The sequence below is a fragment of the Agelaius tricolor genome, unplaced genomic scaffold (assembly GCF_023055355.1).
Source record: "Agelaius tricolor isolate 1412-34295 unplaced genomic scaffold, bAgeTri1.0.p SCAF_35, whole genome shotgun sequence".
In the NCBI taxonomy this organism is placed as follows: Eukaryota; Metazoa; Chordata; class Aves; order Passeriformes; family Icteridae; genus Agelaius; species Agelaius tricolor.
In genome coordinates this window covers 4,939,839-4,957,757 of record NW_027269295.1, presented here as the reverse complement: position 1 = coordinate 4,957,757, position 17,919 = coordinate 4,939,839, and the positions used below count along the sequence as shown (strand labels likewise).

Below are 17,919 nucleotides of genomic sequence, written 5' to 3'. Positions count from 1 at the left end.
AGCAAAACCTCTTGAGCAATGTCAGAGCTGCATATCATGGGTGTTCTCTATCAGTAATATGTTAAATGAAAGGTGTATTAGTAGGATTTTTATTGAGTATCCTGTTGGAATAAGTAGATTCTGTCATGCACCACTGACTCATTTCAATTGGAATACCACAGTTCAGTAAAAGAAAATAATTGAGTCATGGGTTTCTTACTTAAAGTGTGTCTGATATCATCTTTTGCAATAAAATTTTATGAGGGTGAAATGAATTTAGAGAGCTGATTTAATATGGACAGCTCTTTTCCTCTTGTGTTGGGGTGGCTCTCTGAGCTTAAGAAGAAAATAGCAGTTTTGAAAATAATCCCAAAAGATAACATTATTGAATTAGAAATATCAGTATCTATAGTTAGATATTTTCTCCTGGGTTTTGCAATGCTGTCTACTGAGCAGACAGTCTGTTGGATAAGCACACCCTGGTTTGCTTCAGATAATTTTATCTCTGTTAGCTTAAACCACTAATTTAAATTTTTAAGTGAAGCTGCTGGGAAATATATATATATATACATATATATATATAAAATATATGTTTGGGGGTGTTTGGTTTTGGGGTTTTTTTAAAAATACCTTTCCTAACCTGAATTGGGAAAACTTTCTCCATCCTGCTGTCTGGACAGATCAGTGCCACTCCGAGCTTCTAGAGGAGGAAAGGTGATGAGCAGCTGAGAGCAGTGACCTCTCAGACTGCATTTTTCAGGAAGGATATGAACTGGGACCACCTGAGACTTTACAGAGAGGTCCATGGCCTCATGCAGTCCTGTCTGAAACAGCAGGACATGACTGATAGAAAAATGCCAACAAATGTCCCCAGCATTGCCGTGTACTTTTGTGCCAGTGAAATGGCATTTTTGCCAGTGCAATACTTTGAGAGAAGGCACACATGACTAAAATAAGTGGTAATGGCAGAAGAGCATTTTCTCCCTGATATCTGAAATCTTATCAGGAGTGTAAGACTTTGTTTGAAGAAAAAAAACAGAACAAAACAGGGAAAAAAAAAAAACGTAAACCAAAACCCAAGACAAAACACACAACCTAAAAATGAATTTGTAGATTTCTTGTTAGATTTGCCTCTGGGGGCTCTTCTGGACAAGTGGCTGAGAATCTCTATACAGCCCTGAACTAATAATTTCTAATATTAATGCTAATAACAAAGTGAAGAGCCCACAGCAGGCTGGACTTTGGGAGCAGCCCAGTTCTGGGCTGCCCTCTCTGGGTTTGCTGTGCCCCAGGAGCAGCTCTGGGAGCTCAGCCAGCACCAGTGGCTGTGCCCTGAGTGAGGACCTGCTGTAAAAGCTGCTCCAGGTTTCCACTGGTGTGACACAGACCAGCAGTGCTGCCACAGCCTCTCAGCAGAGCCCTTCCCCAGGTGCCAGAGCAGTTTCAGGGGTGTGAACACACCCCCACCCGTGTGTGGAATGGAGGTGGTGGTGGTGTTAGATCTCACTGCTGCCCTGCATTGCAGACTGTGTCCTAGGCTGCATTAGCCAGACTATAATGTTATATTACCTCATGGTTTTCTCTCTGCTGTCATTCTGCTGCAGAAGGTTCAGGTGCTGTTTGTGAGCCTCTCTTTGGGAGGAATTTTGGCAGAAAGGGGGGTGACCTGGAAGAGCAAGAAGGGCTGCAAAGGAGAGAAGCTCGTCTTGGGACCTCCATAAAGATCTCAAACAGTGTGAGGGGTGTTGGAAGTAAAGCAGAGCCTGGCTTTGCATCACAGAAGCCACAAGAGTTTTGAGGAGTTGGTTTTAATCTTTTCATTTCCTTGCTCCTTGGTATTGTTTCTCTCCCTGGTCTTTCTGATCCCTCTGTTAGAAAGCAGAGGCTGACTTGACATCAGTGTGCATCTTCCAGTGATTTCTGGGAGCTTTGAGTTAAGGCTTTTATGAGGAATTTGGAGCTCAGCTGTGCATTACCAGCACATTTTCCTGAATTGAGCTCACTCCACTGGATGTGTGACTTGGGTCAAGTTTGACAGGAAACTGCAGCCCTGGAAGCAGGATGGGTGCAGGAATGCTCTCTGCTTGAGCACACCAGTGTCAACCAGAAAAGCTGCAGAAAAGCAGGAGATCTCTGCACCAGGTGGCAAGGAGGGGACCAGGACACAGCTGCAATTGTGGAGGATAAAAATGAAAGTTCTAGGTTAAAAATTCTTGTTGGGTTCTCTCTTTGTTTGGTTTTTTTTTTTTTTTCCTTTTTTCTAGGTTTGATTTTTTTTCTTCTTTCCCCACTGCACCCATCTTTTTCCCTGCAGCTCCCAGAGCAGGTTCCTGCTCCATTCCTCCAGGGCAGAGGAGGAACTCCTGCAATTCCAAGCTGCAGAGGTAAACACTTGCTACCCTGCCCTGGAGACTCAAGCTGCTACTGGCAATTAAAGACAGTGAGCACCTCCCCTCTAGTGTAAATAGTTGCAGAATAATCACTGCCCCTTCCCTCATCCCAGAGGAAGTGGAATTTCAGCAGAGTAGCATTGAGGTTTTCTAATGCTTTGCTGCACCTGTTGGTCTCTGGGAGTTCCTAAAACTACTCCAAGAACCTCTTCTTGTCCTCCTAGGGAAAAAAACTTTCATTTCCAGCAGCGTCCATCCTGTTTGACAGCAAGTTCAGCTCAGCCTGAGGACTTTGATCTGCATTGTTCTGGCCAGTCTTGTCCTATTTGTTTAGAATTGCATTTATCTTTGTTTACTAGGGCTCATAAATGGTAACATTTCCTCCAGGAATCTGGGTGTTGCTGTTGATGTTAATGTTGTATCAGAAGACAGTGCTATGTGCTTTCCACTTTTTAAAAATTACATGAGTATGAAAATGCAACGTCTACTTACTTTGTTTTAGAAAAAGAAATATAGAAGTATAAAGAAAGTATAAAGTATAGAAGTATAAAGAAATATAGAAGTAGCTCCAGTATGAAATAGGGGTAATAATTCTTCTGCCCCTCAAGTGACGGCTGGGCTGTAGGGTTTCCTAAGAGGAGTTGAGAAATGCAAGTTATCGTTGCTGGATTTCCTGTTCCTGTACAGACACAGTTTGGCTGACATGCTATGAAATGTGTACCAGTTATCAACATGTTTTCAGCTTTGAGGGTTCTTCTGAAATTCCCTTTTTCAGCTCTTCTGTAAAAAAAAAATTACGGAGACCATTGACACCAGAAGGATCTGTCATGACATTATTCTCTGTGTTTTGTTTAGAGCCTTTGCAAAGAGGCTCCTGAAATATTAATGGCTTTCTGATTTGTGAGACATCACATTGTGGTGGTGCAGGCTCTGTATCCTCTCTGTGTTCCCAAAACACACGTGGTTTAGAGGCCTTTTATATATTTTAATACTAAGTGGCTGGTTGAGTGGTCTGTGTTCTCCCAGAGGAGCCAAAACTCACTTCATGGATCAAGAAAATAAAGGGCTGTAAGGCAATTTACCATTCAGGCTATTGTGGAGGAGGGTGATTTAAAACGTTGTAGTGGCTTGGAAAAAAGAAAAACCCAAAGCAGTGATTGAAAGGCTTGAAATGACTGAGTTAATGTGACAACTCTCCTTCCCTCACTTGGGTCTGTTGCAGAGGTGACTGTGCACAGTTAATGCCCAGTGGTATCTGTTTGCAGGGCTTGCTTTGAAATTAAGAGTGAGACATCATTTATTTAATAGAGACCATTAAAGAACGACTTTCTGATGAAGCAAGTTAGGTGTTAAACACTTTTCAGGTGAACCATTTACTTATGTAATTATCTCTCATTAACATTACAATAAATGTTTCTCCAGGGAGTTTAGCCAATCATGAAATGCAATTAATTTTCAAATACTCTTCAGCAACAATTGAGACACTAGAGACTGAAATCCCTAGTTAGTGTGTACGTTTTTAAACTTCCCTGCTGAAGGGAAGCAGCTTCAGCTCAGCTGATTGTGGGGCTGTTAAACTCTCAGATTTTTAATTGTTTCATTTGGGCCTATCACAAGTGTGGAGTGCTGGGCTCCATACCCAGGTTGTGTAAGCCTGGTATCTCCCTTTAGTTTCCAGAGCAGTGAGGAGGTTCAGGATGCTGTTCTTGAACGGGGTGAGGATGGAGGAGTTAAAATGCTCTTGGTTTGTGTCTGGGATTCTGGTTGCTGTGTGATACTGCCTGGGGCTTCTAGCCAGCTGTGTTGTTTGTCCATGTGTAAAATGGGAGTCACACAAATCTCGTGTCTCTAAGGTGTACGTGGAGGTGAGCGAGTGGAAACGACTGAGTGGTGACTGTATCATCTGTGAACAGCATCGTCCTGATGAAGGTTACTTAATTCACTTTCTAACCAAAATGTTGTTACAGTCGCTTTTGTTCCAAGTCTTCCTAGTGCTCTGATAAGATAATCTGTGGAATTCCACCTTCTACAAGTACTTGTTCCAACAATTTAGAAAGCTTTTTGAGAATGGATGAATTTACCACAGCTTTCAGTTTGCAGATTAATTGCTGATGTGGCTCAAGTAGCGATCTCTGTTTGAACAGAGCTGGATTTTCAGATGGGAAAAGGAACAGAGTGGTGTTGTTGGCCCTCACCTGTGCCAAGCAGACCTGGTTCTGCAGCTGGCTCTGGTTTTCTGCTGTTAAGCCTTGGGCCCCAGTGCAGATACTGTTCCAGCCACTCTGGATTGCTGGGGACAGATGGGCTTGGGTAGAGAAGGGCTTACAGCCGGCCGTGGAGGCTTCCAGCCCCGGGCATTCACAGATCCCAGGCAGTGGAACCTGCAAATCTCACGTACTTAGAGGCTGAAGAAGAGGAATAGCTTTTATCCTTTCATGCTTGCAAAATCCAATGTAGGGAAGCTCTTGCCACTGATACTGTCTCTTCATAGCAAACAAATAAAACCACTTTGGTTGAATCTGTGCATTTTCCTGAGGCTTTCTCCTCAGCTGGGGTAAAGAGGAAAGGGGGCTTTATTTACAGATGTTGCTTTCAGAATGAGCCTAGTGCTGTGATATTATCTGTAAATGCATCTTTGGGCATCAGACATCTTTCCATTTATTTAGAAACAGGAGATAAAGACTGTCTGACATGGGAATGAATTCCTACACTCCTTTTTGTTGCCTTGGAGTACATACGCAGTTTAAAATCAGTCCGAATCTGCTGTTATATCACCCTGTTGCTTCCAGCAGAATAGTTGTATTTTTTTTTTTGACCTACAAAACTTGGTCCTTGCTGTTTACACTGACCTCATAACATAAGAGACCAGAATGCTCCAGGTTTTCTGCCTTGTTCCTGGATGTGCCTCTGAGACTGAACTCGGTGGGATTCGGGTCTGAGCTGCTGGAGCTGTTTGGATGTTCCCTGTAAATACAGGGCAGCCCGTGGGTTTCAGCAGCGTGGATTTTGTAAGCACCTACACAGAGATCACAGTCAGATCATTATGTTGATCTAAACCATTTTGTAATCCTCTACAATCTGGGTTTAGAGACTGTTATTAGTGTCACAAATAAAAGCTTGTGACTTCTTTAGTTCTCGGGATAAAAGAAGCCATGTACTTTCAGGGAATTACATATTAAAATTAAAGCAACATAAACATGTGGGAGTTTGAGGATAGTTATCCCACTTTGCAAGACTGAGATCTGAATTAATATGACTGCAAGAGAGAAATTGGTTAATTTTTATTTTGTAATTGACTGTGTACTGGCAAAGCAGGGCTAAAGCAGGAGGATAAGGCATGAAAGAGTATTTTAAAAATCGTTTAAAAATCTTAAAAATCTTTATTTCTCAGTGACTTGAAGCTTTAAATGTGGCTCAAAGAAGTGTATTTTATCTGGGGTTTTTTTCTGTGTTTTTTTTTTTAAACTGAGCATGTAGGAAGGAAACCCCTTTTTGCCCAGATAGGTCACAGATTTAAAAAGGGATAGAAAGGTACTTAAGAGTTCTATTTTCTCACAAATGTTTCCTAAGCTGATGAAAAGCCTCTTCAAAACGATCCCGACAGAAAGCGATTTCAGCTCTCGTTACATCCCTGTGTGTAATGGATATCTTGCCATGACAAACACGGGCAGCTCCAGCCTCCATCCTGGGAGGGGAGCGGGAGGGTGTGGGCAGGACAGCAGACACCTCCCTGTGGGTGGCTGGATCTCACCCTGGAGCTGACATCCCGCTTCCCGCAGGTACCTGAAGGAGTTCCGCACGGAGCAGTGCCCGCTCTTCGTGCAGCACAAGTGCACCCAGCACCGGCCCTACACCTGCTTCCACTGGCACTTTGTCAACCAGCGCCGGCGCAGGTCCATCCGCCGCCGCGACGGCACCTTCAACTACAGCCCCGACATCTACTGCACCAAGTATGACGAGACCACGGGGATCTGCCCCGAAGGAGATGAGTGAGTAAAGGCTGCACCCTGCTTTTCAGGCATTAGGCTTTTGGGATCAGGCCAGGTGATGATTCCAGCCGGTTCTTGCAGAGATGAGGCAAGTCAGCAGTAAAGCAGCTTTGTCACATACGTAACATGAGACCAGATGTAAAATCTGGAATAGCAGCTCGTGTGCTCCAGGCCTGCTGCAGAGACAGTACTGAGGGTGACTTAGATGGGAATTCAGCTCTTGGGAACTCACTGTGCTCACGGGCTTCAGCATCTTCAGCAAAGCTAAGGTGGGAAAAACAGTTCAATGAGACAAATGAGTTTGGAAACACTCTGTTCTCTAAGTCTCTGACTCCCAGCTCCTGCTCACTTGCAGGGTAAATTAGTTCCTCCTCTCTTCAATCTGTGAAAAACTTTGTCCTCCAGTCTGCCCCCTGAGTTATCTGTCTAGCTTTTTAACTTTTAAACTAGCAGTTTATTTTGTCTTTCTGAACATTTAAGAAGCCCGTACAGAACCAGGAGATACCCAGAAAAAGGCAGCATGAGGAAGAGTTTGGGCTTTTTGGGTGTTCTCTCCCCATGACTACAGTAGGTTTAACTGGAGCAAAACCACAAATCTTTCTGCTGTGTGTGTGGCAGACCCCAGCAATTAAGGGGTTAACCTGGTAATATAACTTTAGCCATGTGACAGATGTGGGATAAATAGTGTAGCCAAACTGTAGTCAAATATGGAGAGTGTTTTATAGAGAGATGCTGTAAAAAGATGGAATTTCAGTTCCCTTTTGTGGTGCCAATATAAACATACAAAAATGCTATTTATTGGCAAAACTTTTTTTTTTTTATTTTTCAACTCAATTAAGTAAAGTTTTTGTGACTACAACAGAATGGAATAGTCCCCTCAGGCCTGAGGCTTCAGTTTCAACACTTTCTTCCTTGCTAGAAGAGATCTGGAAGGAACTGGAAATGGGATGTTTGTGGGCTTTGGCTTCTAGATCACTGGATGATACATGGCTCAGACTCAGTGAGCGAAAGCCATTGTCAGCTAGGAACCTTTGCTCATTTGTATTTTTACCTTCATGCTGCAATATCTTAACTTTCCCCATTACATCTTGCTATATTTCTGTTTTACTTCTCAATGTAGATTGTTTTTCTGCCTAAAAAGGGGAACAAAACAAGTTAAAATGGTAGTTTTGTAATTGTCCTTCCTTGTCCCACATCCTTGCTTTTTTCCAGATCCCTGGCAGCTACTCATCCTGAACAATAAGGTGCTGCTGCATTAATAATCCAGTTTTCTTTTAGGGAGGGAAACTCTTGCATCCTTTGTAGTGATAGGTTTGGAAGTTCTCTGAAGTGTTGGAAGGCAAGGCGTAAGAGAAGGGGCAGAGTTAGCAAAGATGGCGTCAACTGCAGCATCTTCTCTCAGGAAAGTGTCTTCTGGTAGTTGAATCCTTCACCTGTGTGACTAAACCTTGTCTGTTCCTCCCCTCCTTCCTTCCTCAGGTGTCCCTTCTTGCATAGAACTACTGGAGACACAGAGAGGAGGTATCACCTGCGCTACTACAAAACTGGAATCTGCATCCATGAGACAGACTCCAAGGGAAACTGCACCAAGAACGGAGTGCACTGCGCCTTTGCTCATGGGCCCCACGACCTGCGCTCACCCGTCTATGACATCAGGTCAGTAGAGCCTGGGGCTCCTGGGAAAAGGGTCATTTCTGTGCCCAAATGAACAAGGAGAGGATGGAAAAGGTAATTTCTGTACCCAAGTGAAAAGTGAGATGATTGAAGGACAGTACTGCTTCAGCTTGAAGTGAAGTGATGGTAAAATATCCCTTCCTAATAAGGCAAATATAAAAAACCTCCAGGGAGGATTCTCAAAATGGGGGAAAGGATCACATTTTGGAATCTGATGGAGGGGGTCAGAACAGTGCATCTGGATTTCCCAGGGAATGAAGATTTATTTTTACTGCAGCTGCTGTTCAGCTAAAGATGTTCTGACAAAACATGCATGGCTGAAATGCACCCACTTAGCAAATGCTCCAGTATGTTAGTTTTTACACACATTTATCTGACTCTTCCTCTGCTCAGTCTGTTTTTTCATTTACCTCTGTCCCTGAAGAGAGCTTCAGGCGATGGAAGCTTTACAGAATGGTCAGACAACATCTGAAGGAGGCATTGAGGGTCAGTCTGCAGTCGCTGCCAGCCATGCCATGATAGAGAAGATACTCAGTGAGGAGCCAAGGTGGCAAGGTGAGTGTCACTGAGGGGCTGGGAAAGTTTGGTCTCTGTGGAGTGCCTGCTCCTGTCCTAAACTTTCCTGTAGTAAATATGGATTGTGGTAATTTCTCCTGACTCATTGGGGTTTTTTTGCAGATACAACATATGTGTTGGGAAACTACAAGACAGAGCAGTGTAAGAAGCCCCCCCGGCTCTGCCGCCAGGGTTATGCCTGCCCCTACTACCACAATAGCAAAGACAGGAGACGAAGTCCAAGAAAACACAAATACAGGTACTGTGATCCTGGGTATTGTACTTCCCAGCTGAATGGTGCAGTATATTGGAAATCTGTGGTGCAGGAGGCAGGATTTTGATCACTAGATATTGTTTTTAGTATATCTCCAAGCCATGTACTGAGAGATCTGATGGACTGTTATTTCTTCCTTGCAGAAAGATAACAAACTAAACAAGGAGTTTTCCTGTATATAGTAACCAGTACTCTAATAAATGAATTGTTAAATCATGTTACAACTCTTGATTTTATAGCAAAGAGAACCTGTGTCTGGCTTTCCCTTACCACACAAACCTCTGCTTTAGAAAGCAGTGCAGGGAAGAGAAAACAAAAGAAACTTTTAATCCCCATCTAGAAACAAACTCATCCAACAATGTGTTCATGGTAAAGGATTCAGAATCATCAGGCTGCTTGTTGTGTATGCCTGGTGATGGGGATCATGAGGAGGGACTGTAGCTGGACATGCATTCTTAACCAGCTGCTAAAGGCTCTGCTTTTGAGGCACCAGGGTGTTCTGTCACTCAGCTGTCACTGGATTTTTCAGTGTGCTGTGTCTCCCTGAACGCATTTCATCCAAATTATAGGCCCTCATTTCCTCCAACACAACAGAGCTTTTGTTGTGGTCTCAGTGGGGCTTTTCCTTAGTTCCTTTTTGAAAAACACAGGAGCAGACCAGAAAGCCAGGAGAGAAAATACCAGGGATGTTCTCGCTTCTCTTCCCCACCCCCAACATTCACAGAAATTTTTGAACTGAAATTCCATATTTAAAAAAATTAAACAAGCAGCAATCGAAGGAGCATTAATCTCAATGCTTTAAGGGGAAATAGAACCACTGGGGCAGTCTTCAGGCAGCAGCTATTTGCTTTGTGCCCCTCTCTGGGCCCTTTGGGAAGGGAAGAGGTGAAAGCTTCGCTGCTGCTCTCCACTCACTTCTGTTTTTTCCCCACCCCAGCTGATGTGGCTGTGCTGGTGCTGCTATCTGCTTCCCTCTGCTGTTGTTTGAGGGAATGGTTAAGAGCATAAAGAGCAGGGGAAGTAGGTCACGGCAAAAATTCAGATCTGGGAAAAGGAACTGTTCCTGGCTGGGAGAAAGAAAACGGACTTGCCTTTTCCCCAGTGACCTGACTCAGCCTCTTTTCCACATGGCCACACTATAAACCTGGAAACATACTGCTGTAAGGGTATTATGTGTTTTAGGATTAGCCAATTAACTTCTTAGCTTTCTATGAAGGTGCAGTTCCAAAACAGAAACCAGACCCAGCGTCTCTGACACTAATCACATCAGCTGCTAATATTGTTATGCTGGTTCAAGTTGTATTTCGTTTCAAATAGAGAATTAAGCCATGGTTTTTCATTGGGAAATTGGAGAAGGGGGAGAAGATGCAGTAGCAGCTGGGTGGGGGCTGGGGAGGCAGCAGATTATACAGCTGAGGGTGGGCAGCCAAACCTGCCTCTGACTGAGGAATTGTAACATCACAGAATGGTTTGGGTTGGAACGGAACCCAGCCCTTAAAGCTCATCTTGTTCCACCCCCTGCCATGGGCAGGAACACCTTCCACTATCCCAGGTTGCTCCAAGCCCCATCCAGCCTGGCTTTGAACAGTTCCAGAGATCCAGGGACAGCCACAGCTTCTCTGGGCAACCTGTGCCAGGGCCTCACCACCCTCACTGGGAAGAATTACTCCCTGGTATTTAATCTAAACCTATTCTTTTTCCATATAAAGCCATTCCCCCTTGTCCTGGCACTCTAGGCACTTGTCCAAAGTCCCTCTCCAGCTCTCCTGGAGCCCTTTTAGGTGCTGGAATGGGCTCTGAGGTCTCCCTGGAGCCTTCTCTTCTCCAGGCTGAGCACCCCCAATGCTCCCAGCCTGGCTTCAGAGCAGAGGGACCCTCAGAGCCCCTTTTTGGCTCTCTCTGAACTTGCTCCAGCACGTCCACATCCTTCTGATGTTGGGGTACCCAGAGCTGGATGCAGTCCTCCAGGAGTGGATCAGAGGGGGAGAATCACCTCCCTCCCTCCACCTACCCAAAGTAAGCAAAGTTCAGAGCACACCTGTGAGTCTGATGCCTTCTCCTACTTCCTTATTTGCACAGATCTTCACCGTGTCCCAGTGTGAAGCATGGGGACGAGTGGGGAGATCCCAGTAAGTGTGAGAATGGAGACTCCTGCCAGTACTGCCACACTCGAACAGAGCAGCAGTTCCACCCAGAGGTACAGTAACCTCCTCAGTCCCCTTAGAAAAGCAAAAGCATTCCAGTCTTACAAAGTAAATCACTGTGCCAGGTGGGAGAGGGTGTGGGCTGCTTGTACTGTGGTCCTGGGATACAGAGAAGCTGCATGTTGGGAGTAAGCTGCAATTCAGCTGCTTGACAGAATAGACTGTATGGGAGGAGGTAAGAAAAATGGGGGAAAACTCAAGTGTAGGAGCAGTGTCAGGTATGGGGGTCCTTTGGAAAGCACAATGTGGGTCTGCACATGAGCAAACAGCATCTGTTTCCTTGACTAAGAGTTTGTGGTTCATGTTGATAGCACTAAACACCACCAAGCTCTTAGCTGTGAGCATGCCCAGAGCATTCCAACATCCTTACAGAAAGTGTAATTAAGACCTTTTCCTAGTCTGCTTCATGTTACAGTGTTGAAAAGCTTTGTGGGGCCCGTATCTGCACAGTAACCATTGTCACCGCCTGTCAAACTGGGGGGAGAGGGAATTATCCATTTGCTACAGTCCTTGTCAATGGTTTGTTATTTTCCTTGCAAACATGTGGCTGCAACTTTCTGTGCTGTCATCTGTCAGCTGTTTCCTACCTTTTTGCCATTTGTAATGTCCATGGAGCTTCCAGTGAGTCTGAGGGACTTCATGGCAGATGGTGACCTTTGGGTGAGCTGGTGTGTGGTGGGTTGGTCTCTGGGTGAGGTCTAGCTGTCATGGGTATATTTTGGTGTTTCCAGAACTATTGTGGGTTTTCCTTTCTTTGAAGCAAAGCACTGAAATGGTCACCCTGAGCTCTGGCCTTTGCACCTCTTATCTGTGTCTCTACTTTGCTGTCAAATTTCTTCATAGTACTTCTGTACCTGGTGGTCACTGTTATTTTCTGTTCATTTCTGTTTGTTTTTTTTTGTTTTGTTTGTTTTTTTTCCCACCCTTAGATCTACAAATCCACCAAATGCAATGATATGCAGCAGTCTGGCAGCTGTCCCCGAGGACCCTTCTGTGCCTTTGCACATGTAGAACGTACGTGCACTACTTCTCTCATCTTTCCTGGATGTTTGAGCTATGGAAAGCTTCTGACCAAGAGAATTTAAATGTACAGCTGCAAAACCAGAGCTTCTGTGAAGGGTTAACTTTGATTTCTATAAATCTGTGCTGGTGTGGGAGGTGTTGGCAGAGCTGGAGGCAGTAGGTGGCCTGTAGGACTCAGCCTTTAGCTCTCACTGCTCTGTCTCTTGAAGGATCTCCCTCTGTTCCCTCTCTCCTGCTCAGTTCTCTGGGTGTTGGTTCAGGAGAATGGAACTGGAGAAATCTGCTTCTCTTCTGTGCATGGATAAACTACCTAGCTAAATTGCCAAGTGTCATATCTTAAAAAGCTGAAGATAAGATTGCTGATTGTAAATAATTTATTGATCCATTTAAAAAAAAAAGCTATTTTACTCTTTACGAAGTTTTACTTAGAGTTAAAGTCTTTAAGTCAGGTTGGAGAAGAAAAATATGCAGCTTTTTTTTTTACTGCTTTATCTCAAATCCTCTTTTCTCAATAGCTCCCTGACTTATAGGGCATTATTTCAATCCTCAGTTTAATCAACTATAAACTAGTGATGCAGTTTTGGTTGTGGAAGTTCTACCTGCAGGTGGTCCTAACATTCATAAATAATTGTTAGTTCCTGTTTTAGGGCTCCTCCTCAGTTGTTGCTCTGCAATCTCACTGCTGAATTTGCAATTATTAGAGCAGGTTATTCACTAGATTGTTCTGATACTGACTCACTACATGGCCTTGAGAAAATCTCTGTTATTTGATTATCCTTTGTAAATGAGAGAATAAGTAATTGCTGCCTTTGACAAGGAATGGGGAGAGTGAATTCCCTACAGGTTGTGCTGTTCCTTTTATAGGAAGCCTTGTTGACAAGCAGTAATTATAGCTGGAGCTGTGGGCTGTAATGGACCAAAACACAGCAGTGCAGCTACACAGTGGGATCCAGCAAGCTTTAGAAAATGAAATCTTGATAAAGAAACAGTGTTTAGCAAACTTCCTTGGGTTTAATATAGTATTTTTGTTTAGGAATGCCCTACTCCTAATAAGATTACTACACTTGATATTATATTACTTAGAGTAACATTCTGTGGCACTTAGGTCATTCCAACTTGGTTATTTCTTGTGCTGTCTTATGGATTTGTATCTTTTAGTCCTTCCTACAAGGTCAAGAAGGACAGGCCAAATGAAATTAAAATAACAGGAGTCCATTTATTATATCTGCTCTTAACCTGAGTTTTACTGATTAATAGCAAGCAACCAGCATTTTGAAGATATTCAAATATAGATGTAGTGTCAGTTCTATCGTTTTTGTGAAGTTGCTGAGTGTTAGATGTAAATCCTACAAATCTACAGCATCTCTACCTTCCAAACCAGTGCCACTTTTTTTTGGTAATGATTTGTACTGAGCAGATGGAAACTTTAACTCCCTCAGCTAATTATAATGCACCCATCAACTCTGTGCCAAGCAAAGAAGGAAACTCTGCTTAGTTCAAGAGAGCTGAATGAATAACACACAATTCATGCAGGGAAGATAATTTTGGAGCAGCATTAATGAGCAGCACAGTGTGTATATGATGACAGTAAAAACGTGAGGAATATTAGATAAGCAAACGAGCCAAATAAGGTTTCTTCTTACTTCTACATTTATAAGTAGGTGCTTGTGGAGTATTTTTTCTCTCAGGAATATCTGGGTGTTCTTGTTCCTAAATGTTTTGTGCTCCATGGCAGTGGCTGAGCTTTGAGGGTGTCCCTGTGCTTTGTCTCCCGCAGAGCCGGCGCTCAGCGAAGATTTGCAGCAATCCTCGGCCGTGTCCAGCCCCACCCAGACAGCACCTGTGATGTACATGCCCTCAGCAGCTGGGGACTCTGTTCCAGTCAGCCCTTCCAGTCCTCATGCCCCAGACCTTAGCAATGTATGTAGTCCTGTGGAGAAGCCTTGTCCGTGTTGTGCAAATCTGTGTTTCTCTGAGTCTCTGTTCTTTCTCCCAAGAAAAGTATCCCAAAGCCCAGAGGATATGAGATTTTTCTCCTAGTTCTCAGCTCCATGCTTTTTAGAGGGATCTGGTTTTTTGGAACATACATTCAGTGGCTTTAGTATTGTCCTCTCACATATAAAAATTCCAGGCCTTCCTTTCTGTGCAGGGTTTGTTGATGTACTTTCAGGAGAGTGGAATACATCCGCACATGCAGTCCAACTCCTTCCTGTTTGGAGGTACATATTGGGCTCAGCTTCCAAGACCTATAATTGAAGGCTGTGAGCCAACAGCCTCTAAAGTACATAACTACAATTGAGTTTGTTTACATATGTAATCTCAGAGCCTTAGCCTGTGCATATTGTGTGTTGCATTATAGGATATCCTTAGTTCCCTCCCTCTTGTACTTCTGGAGATAGCTAAACTCTGGGATATGTTTCAGTAATGCTCCCACATTGTTGGTAGTTAGTTGTCCATACAAGAAAGGAGATGTCTAAGTGCTGAGCAGATACTCAGAGTCAGATTAGAAACCCATGGAATGCTAGACTACATTTTTTCTTAGCTTTTTCTTTTTTTTTTTGTTAAGTCTTTCCTGTTTGTACTGCACTTGATAAGGTGTGTAACCTTTTCAAATGGTTGGCTGAGGTTTTGAGAAGGTACAGTGACATGAATTTAACTCATTTGAAACTGGTCAGACTGAGGTGAACTCATATAGGACCTCTGCTTTATTTTATTCCCTCTCTTTGAAAAGAGAAGCTGTGTTTGAGCCAACCTAGCACTTCATAGTTGTCCTGAATTGGATTGGGGGTAGAATTGCAAACACATCTTGAAAAGTCTGGACATAATATTGTCTCTTACTAAATAACACTGGAAAGCAATAAAACCCCCTCCATCTTATGAAGGTATTGTTTAAATTCACTGAAAAACTGCAGGGCAGTTGAAGATATCTCCTTCTTTTAGGCTGTTTAGGTCTTGTCTATCTCAAGCTCTTAGTCTTTTAAACATCCTTTCCTAATCCTTGGATATGTGCCAAATGGCAGCACATGTCTGTCTATGACTTCATCACTCCACAGGGCATCTGCATGTAGCTTGCAAACAAATATGGCTTTGCTGGTGATCATTTTACATGATGAATTAATCAGAGAAAAAGGTCCCTGTAGCAGCCAGCCTCACGTGGCCTGTTCTGTTTTGTATTTGTACTGTAGGTGTGGAATAAATCAGGAACTCTGCCAACTAGCCCCACCTCCACCACAGTGAGTAGTTATCTTTGTGACTGTAGGGAAGCGTGGACAGCAGAATGTCTGTATAAAAATAAAATAAAAACATTGTAGGCTGCTCCTTTTTTTTCCCCCTAATGCCAGCCCAGACTGTTCCACATTTGAATGTGTGATGTCTGAAGCACAGTCGTGCTTGCCAGTGGAGGTGAATAATTATTTGTCCCAGAGAAATGGGATATTTGTGTTCATCCACATTCTCTAAAACTCAACTTCTTTTGCTGCTGTCTGTGGCTTCATCTACAGTGCAAAACTAGCCTTGTTGCATGTGATTGTGATCCCTGGTATTAGTCCAGCGAATGGAAGTGTTGGAAATCATTGGGTTTTTTTAATGCAGCCGTTGATACCTGATTTGTGTCTGCATTAAAACTCTGAGATTTCCAACTGGAAAGCAAAAAACAGAGTATTACATATAGCTCAGATATGCCTGACTGTTGTGACTGCCACAGCACCTTTCCAGGTTCCACACCACTACCCAGAGTAGGACCCACTGTAGCCTAAGGAAAGAGAGGAGTGTTGTGGTCATGTTGGGAACCTGATCAGTCACCTCTGAGGCCTCAGGAAGAAAAATGTCACTAGAGCTGTAGGTTAGATTTTCCAAGACTGCACTCCAAAGTTTCAACAATAAAACCATAATCATGGGACTGTGTAAATTCAGTGGAACTTTTTCCTGTCTGTTTAATGAGTGTTTATTGGAAGCTTGTATGGTTGTGTTGGCTGTCAGTGTAATCAATCCACAAACAGTGACGTGATTGAACCCTTCCATGGATGCCTCTTTGAGCAGTTCCTGCTGTCTGGCTGTTCTTTCCTGACACTTGTTCCCTCTGTTAGATTCTTTGTAGGAACAGCAGTCTTGGAAGTCCATCTAATATATGTGGGTCTCCTCCTGGTGCCATTGGGAAGCCCCACAGCTTGGAGAGCATTGGTTTTCCTCCAGACTCAGTCACAGCAGCTGGCAGCTACAAGAAAGCACCGGGGTTTGAGCGAGAAGATCAGGTTGGGGCCGAGTATTTGAAGAGTTTCAAATGCCAGGTTAGTGGGGAATATTGGCTGGAAGAGTTGGGGGGATAAGAAAGAATAAGAGATTGCCCAGTCTAGCTTGAATGGAGTTTTGTTTCTGATGGAACAAAAGTGGGAAAGCACTGTTCTCATATGAGCAGCTTCTAGATCTCTGCTCTTGTTTTCAGTCTCCCTTCCAGCCTCTTTCATCTCACATCTGGTCTTGTCTCCCTTGCTGCCATCACACACCGAGTCTGTAGAAGTTGAGCTGCTGCTTGTTTTCCTAACCCCTCTCAACTTCTGTCTTGTGTTGACCCTGGGTAGCTTCCCACATCACTTCTTGCTCTTTCTTTTTCCATGTTTAGGTCCTTGCCAGGAGTTGCTGTGTCTTTTGCTGTATTGTCTCATGGAAACTCATCCTTCCTTCTGTCTTTCAACTCCAAACTCTTACCTTGATCTCCATCACTTGGTTTGTCCTCTGTTCACCATTCCTCTGGTGTACTGAAGATGTCATGTTAGTTGTCTCTTGCTTCTGTGGCTCATTCTGATCCTTGACTCTGTCCTGTGCCTTCTGTATTAAATTAGAATTCCTCATTCTTATCTGAAGAACCCTCTGAATACTACCCAGGCCACATCTCTTAATGACATTCCCTCTTAGCCCTTTTGGATATCCCACTCTTGCCTTGTTGCTTCCTTAGTCTTCTTCCTGGTGTCGTGCTATATTCATGCTGCTCCCTAGGCCTGGAACAATCTCTCCAGCTCTTTTGCCACACATGAGCTTTTCCACTGTCAGTTTATTGCTGTGAATTTCCTTTCTTGGTGTTACAATTAATAGTTTATCTGCACCACCCCTTCCAACCTGAGCCCAACCCAGAGCTTGGGTTTTTATTTCAGTTTTTATTTCTCACTGGGTTGGTAATTTTATCTTGATTTAGGGGGAGGGGAATAGTTACTTGTATGAGGAGGTTGCTGCAAATGTATCTCCTGCAAGTTCTTTTGGACAAGAGTATAAAAAGGCATAAGAATACCAGGTCTGTGTTGCCTGAGAACTGAGAGGACAAGAAGTGCTGCTTTCAACCTGGCCATGTTTTCACTTTGGTCTGTGACATTAAAGAAGTCAGTCTTAATGGGCCTGTACTGCTGTGAGAAAACTGTGGAAATATCCTGTCCAGACAAGGTCTTGCATAAAGTAGTTGAATTTAGCAGCAGACTCCATGGGTTTTATTTATTTTTATGGCTTTGGGAAAATATGGCCAAGCTTTGCAGTAGGGCCAGTCTTGAGCACTGTTTAGTCTAATTAAAATGATGCAGTGACAAATCCAGATTAAGCTATATGCATGTGTGCTCTCTTATCAATGCTCCCTTTGTCTGGCCTAAGGGGGATGTGCCTTAGGAAACTGCAAATTGATGCAACACATCTTTGGGGGTAAAGAGCAGAGCATGCTGTGATCTTGGCACTTCTTGCAGGCACAGCAGCTTGTAACAGTTGTTTAGAAACAAAAGGAAAAACATGTCCTCCTTCTCTGTGGCCTCTGCTGCAAAGGAGGAGTGAACCCAGAGCTGAAGGACTGAGAGAAC

The 17,919-nt window shown here is 43.7% G+C and overlaps 1 protein-coding gene across 7 annotated transcripts in view; it reads left to right on the top strand.

The window, feature by feature from the left end:
- Positions 1–17,919, top strand: part of UNK (unk zinc finger) — a 41,141-nt gene that overhangs the window by 12,236 nt on the left and 10,986 nt on the right. For 5 of the 7 annotated variants that reach the window (XM_071452779.1, XM_071452775.1, XM_071452776.1 and 2 more), the window contains exons 2-10: positions 6,149–6,358; positions 7,838–8,014; positions 8,457–8,587; positions 8,711–8,846; positions 10,941–11,058; positions 11,995–12,079; positions 13,866–14,008; positions 15,274–15,321; positions 16,174–16,374. In XM_071452779.1, the coding sequence (XP_071308880.1) occupies positions 6,149–6,358; positions 7,838–8,014; positions 8,457–8,587; positions 8,711–8,846; positions 10,941–11,058; positions 11,995–12,079; positions 13,866–14,008; positions 15,274–15,321; positions 16,174–16,374 (1,249 nt within the window). The remainder of the gene's footprint in view (positions 1–6,148; positions 6,359–7,837; positions 8,015–8,456; positions 8,588–8,710; positions 8,847–10,940; positions 11,059–11,994; positions 12,080–13,865; positions 14,009–15,273; positions 15,322–16,173; positions 16,375–17,919) is intronic. The other 2 variants (XM_071452774.1, XM_071452778.1) reach the window with 2 other exon arrangements.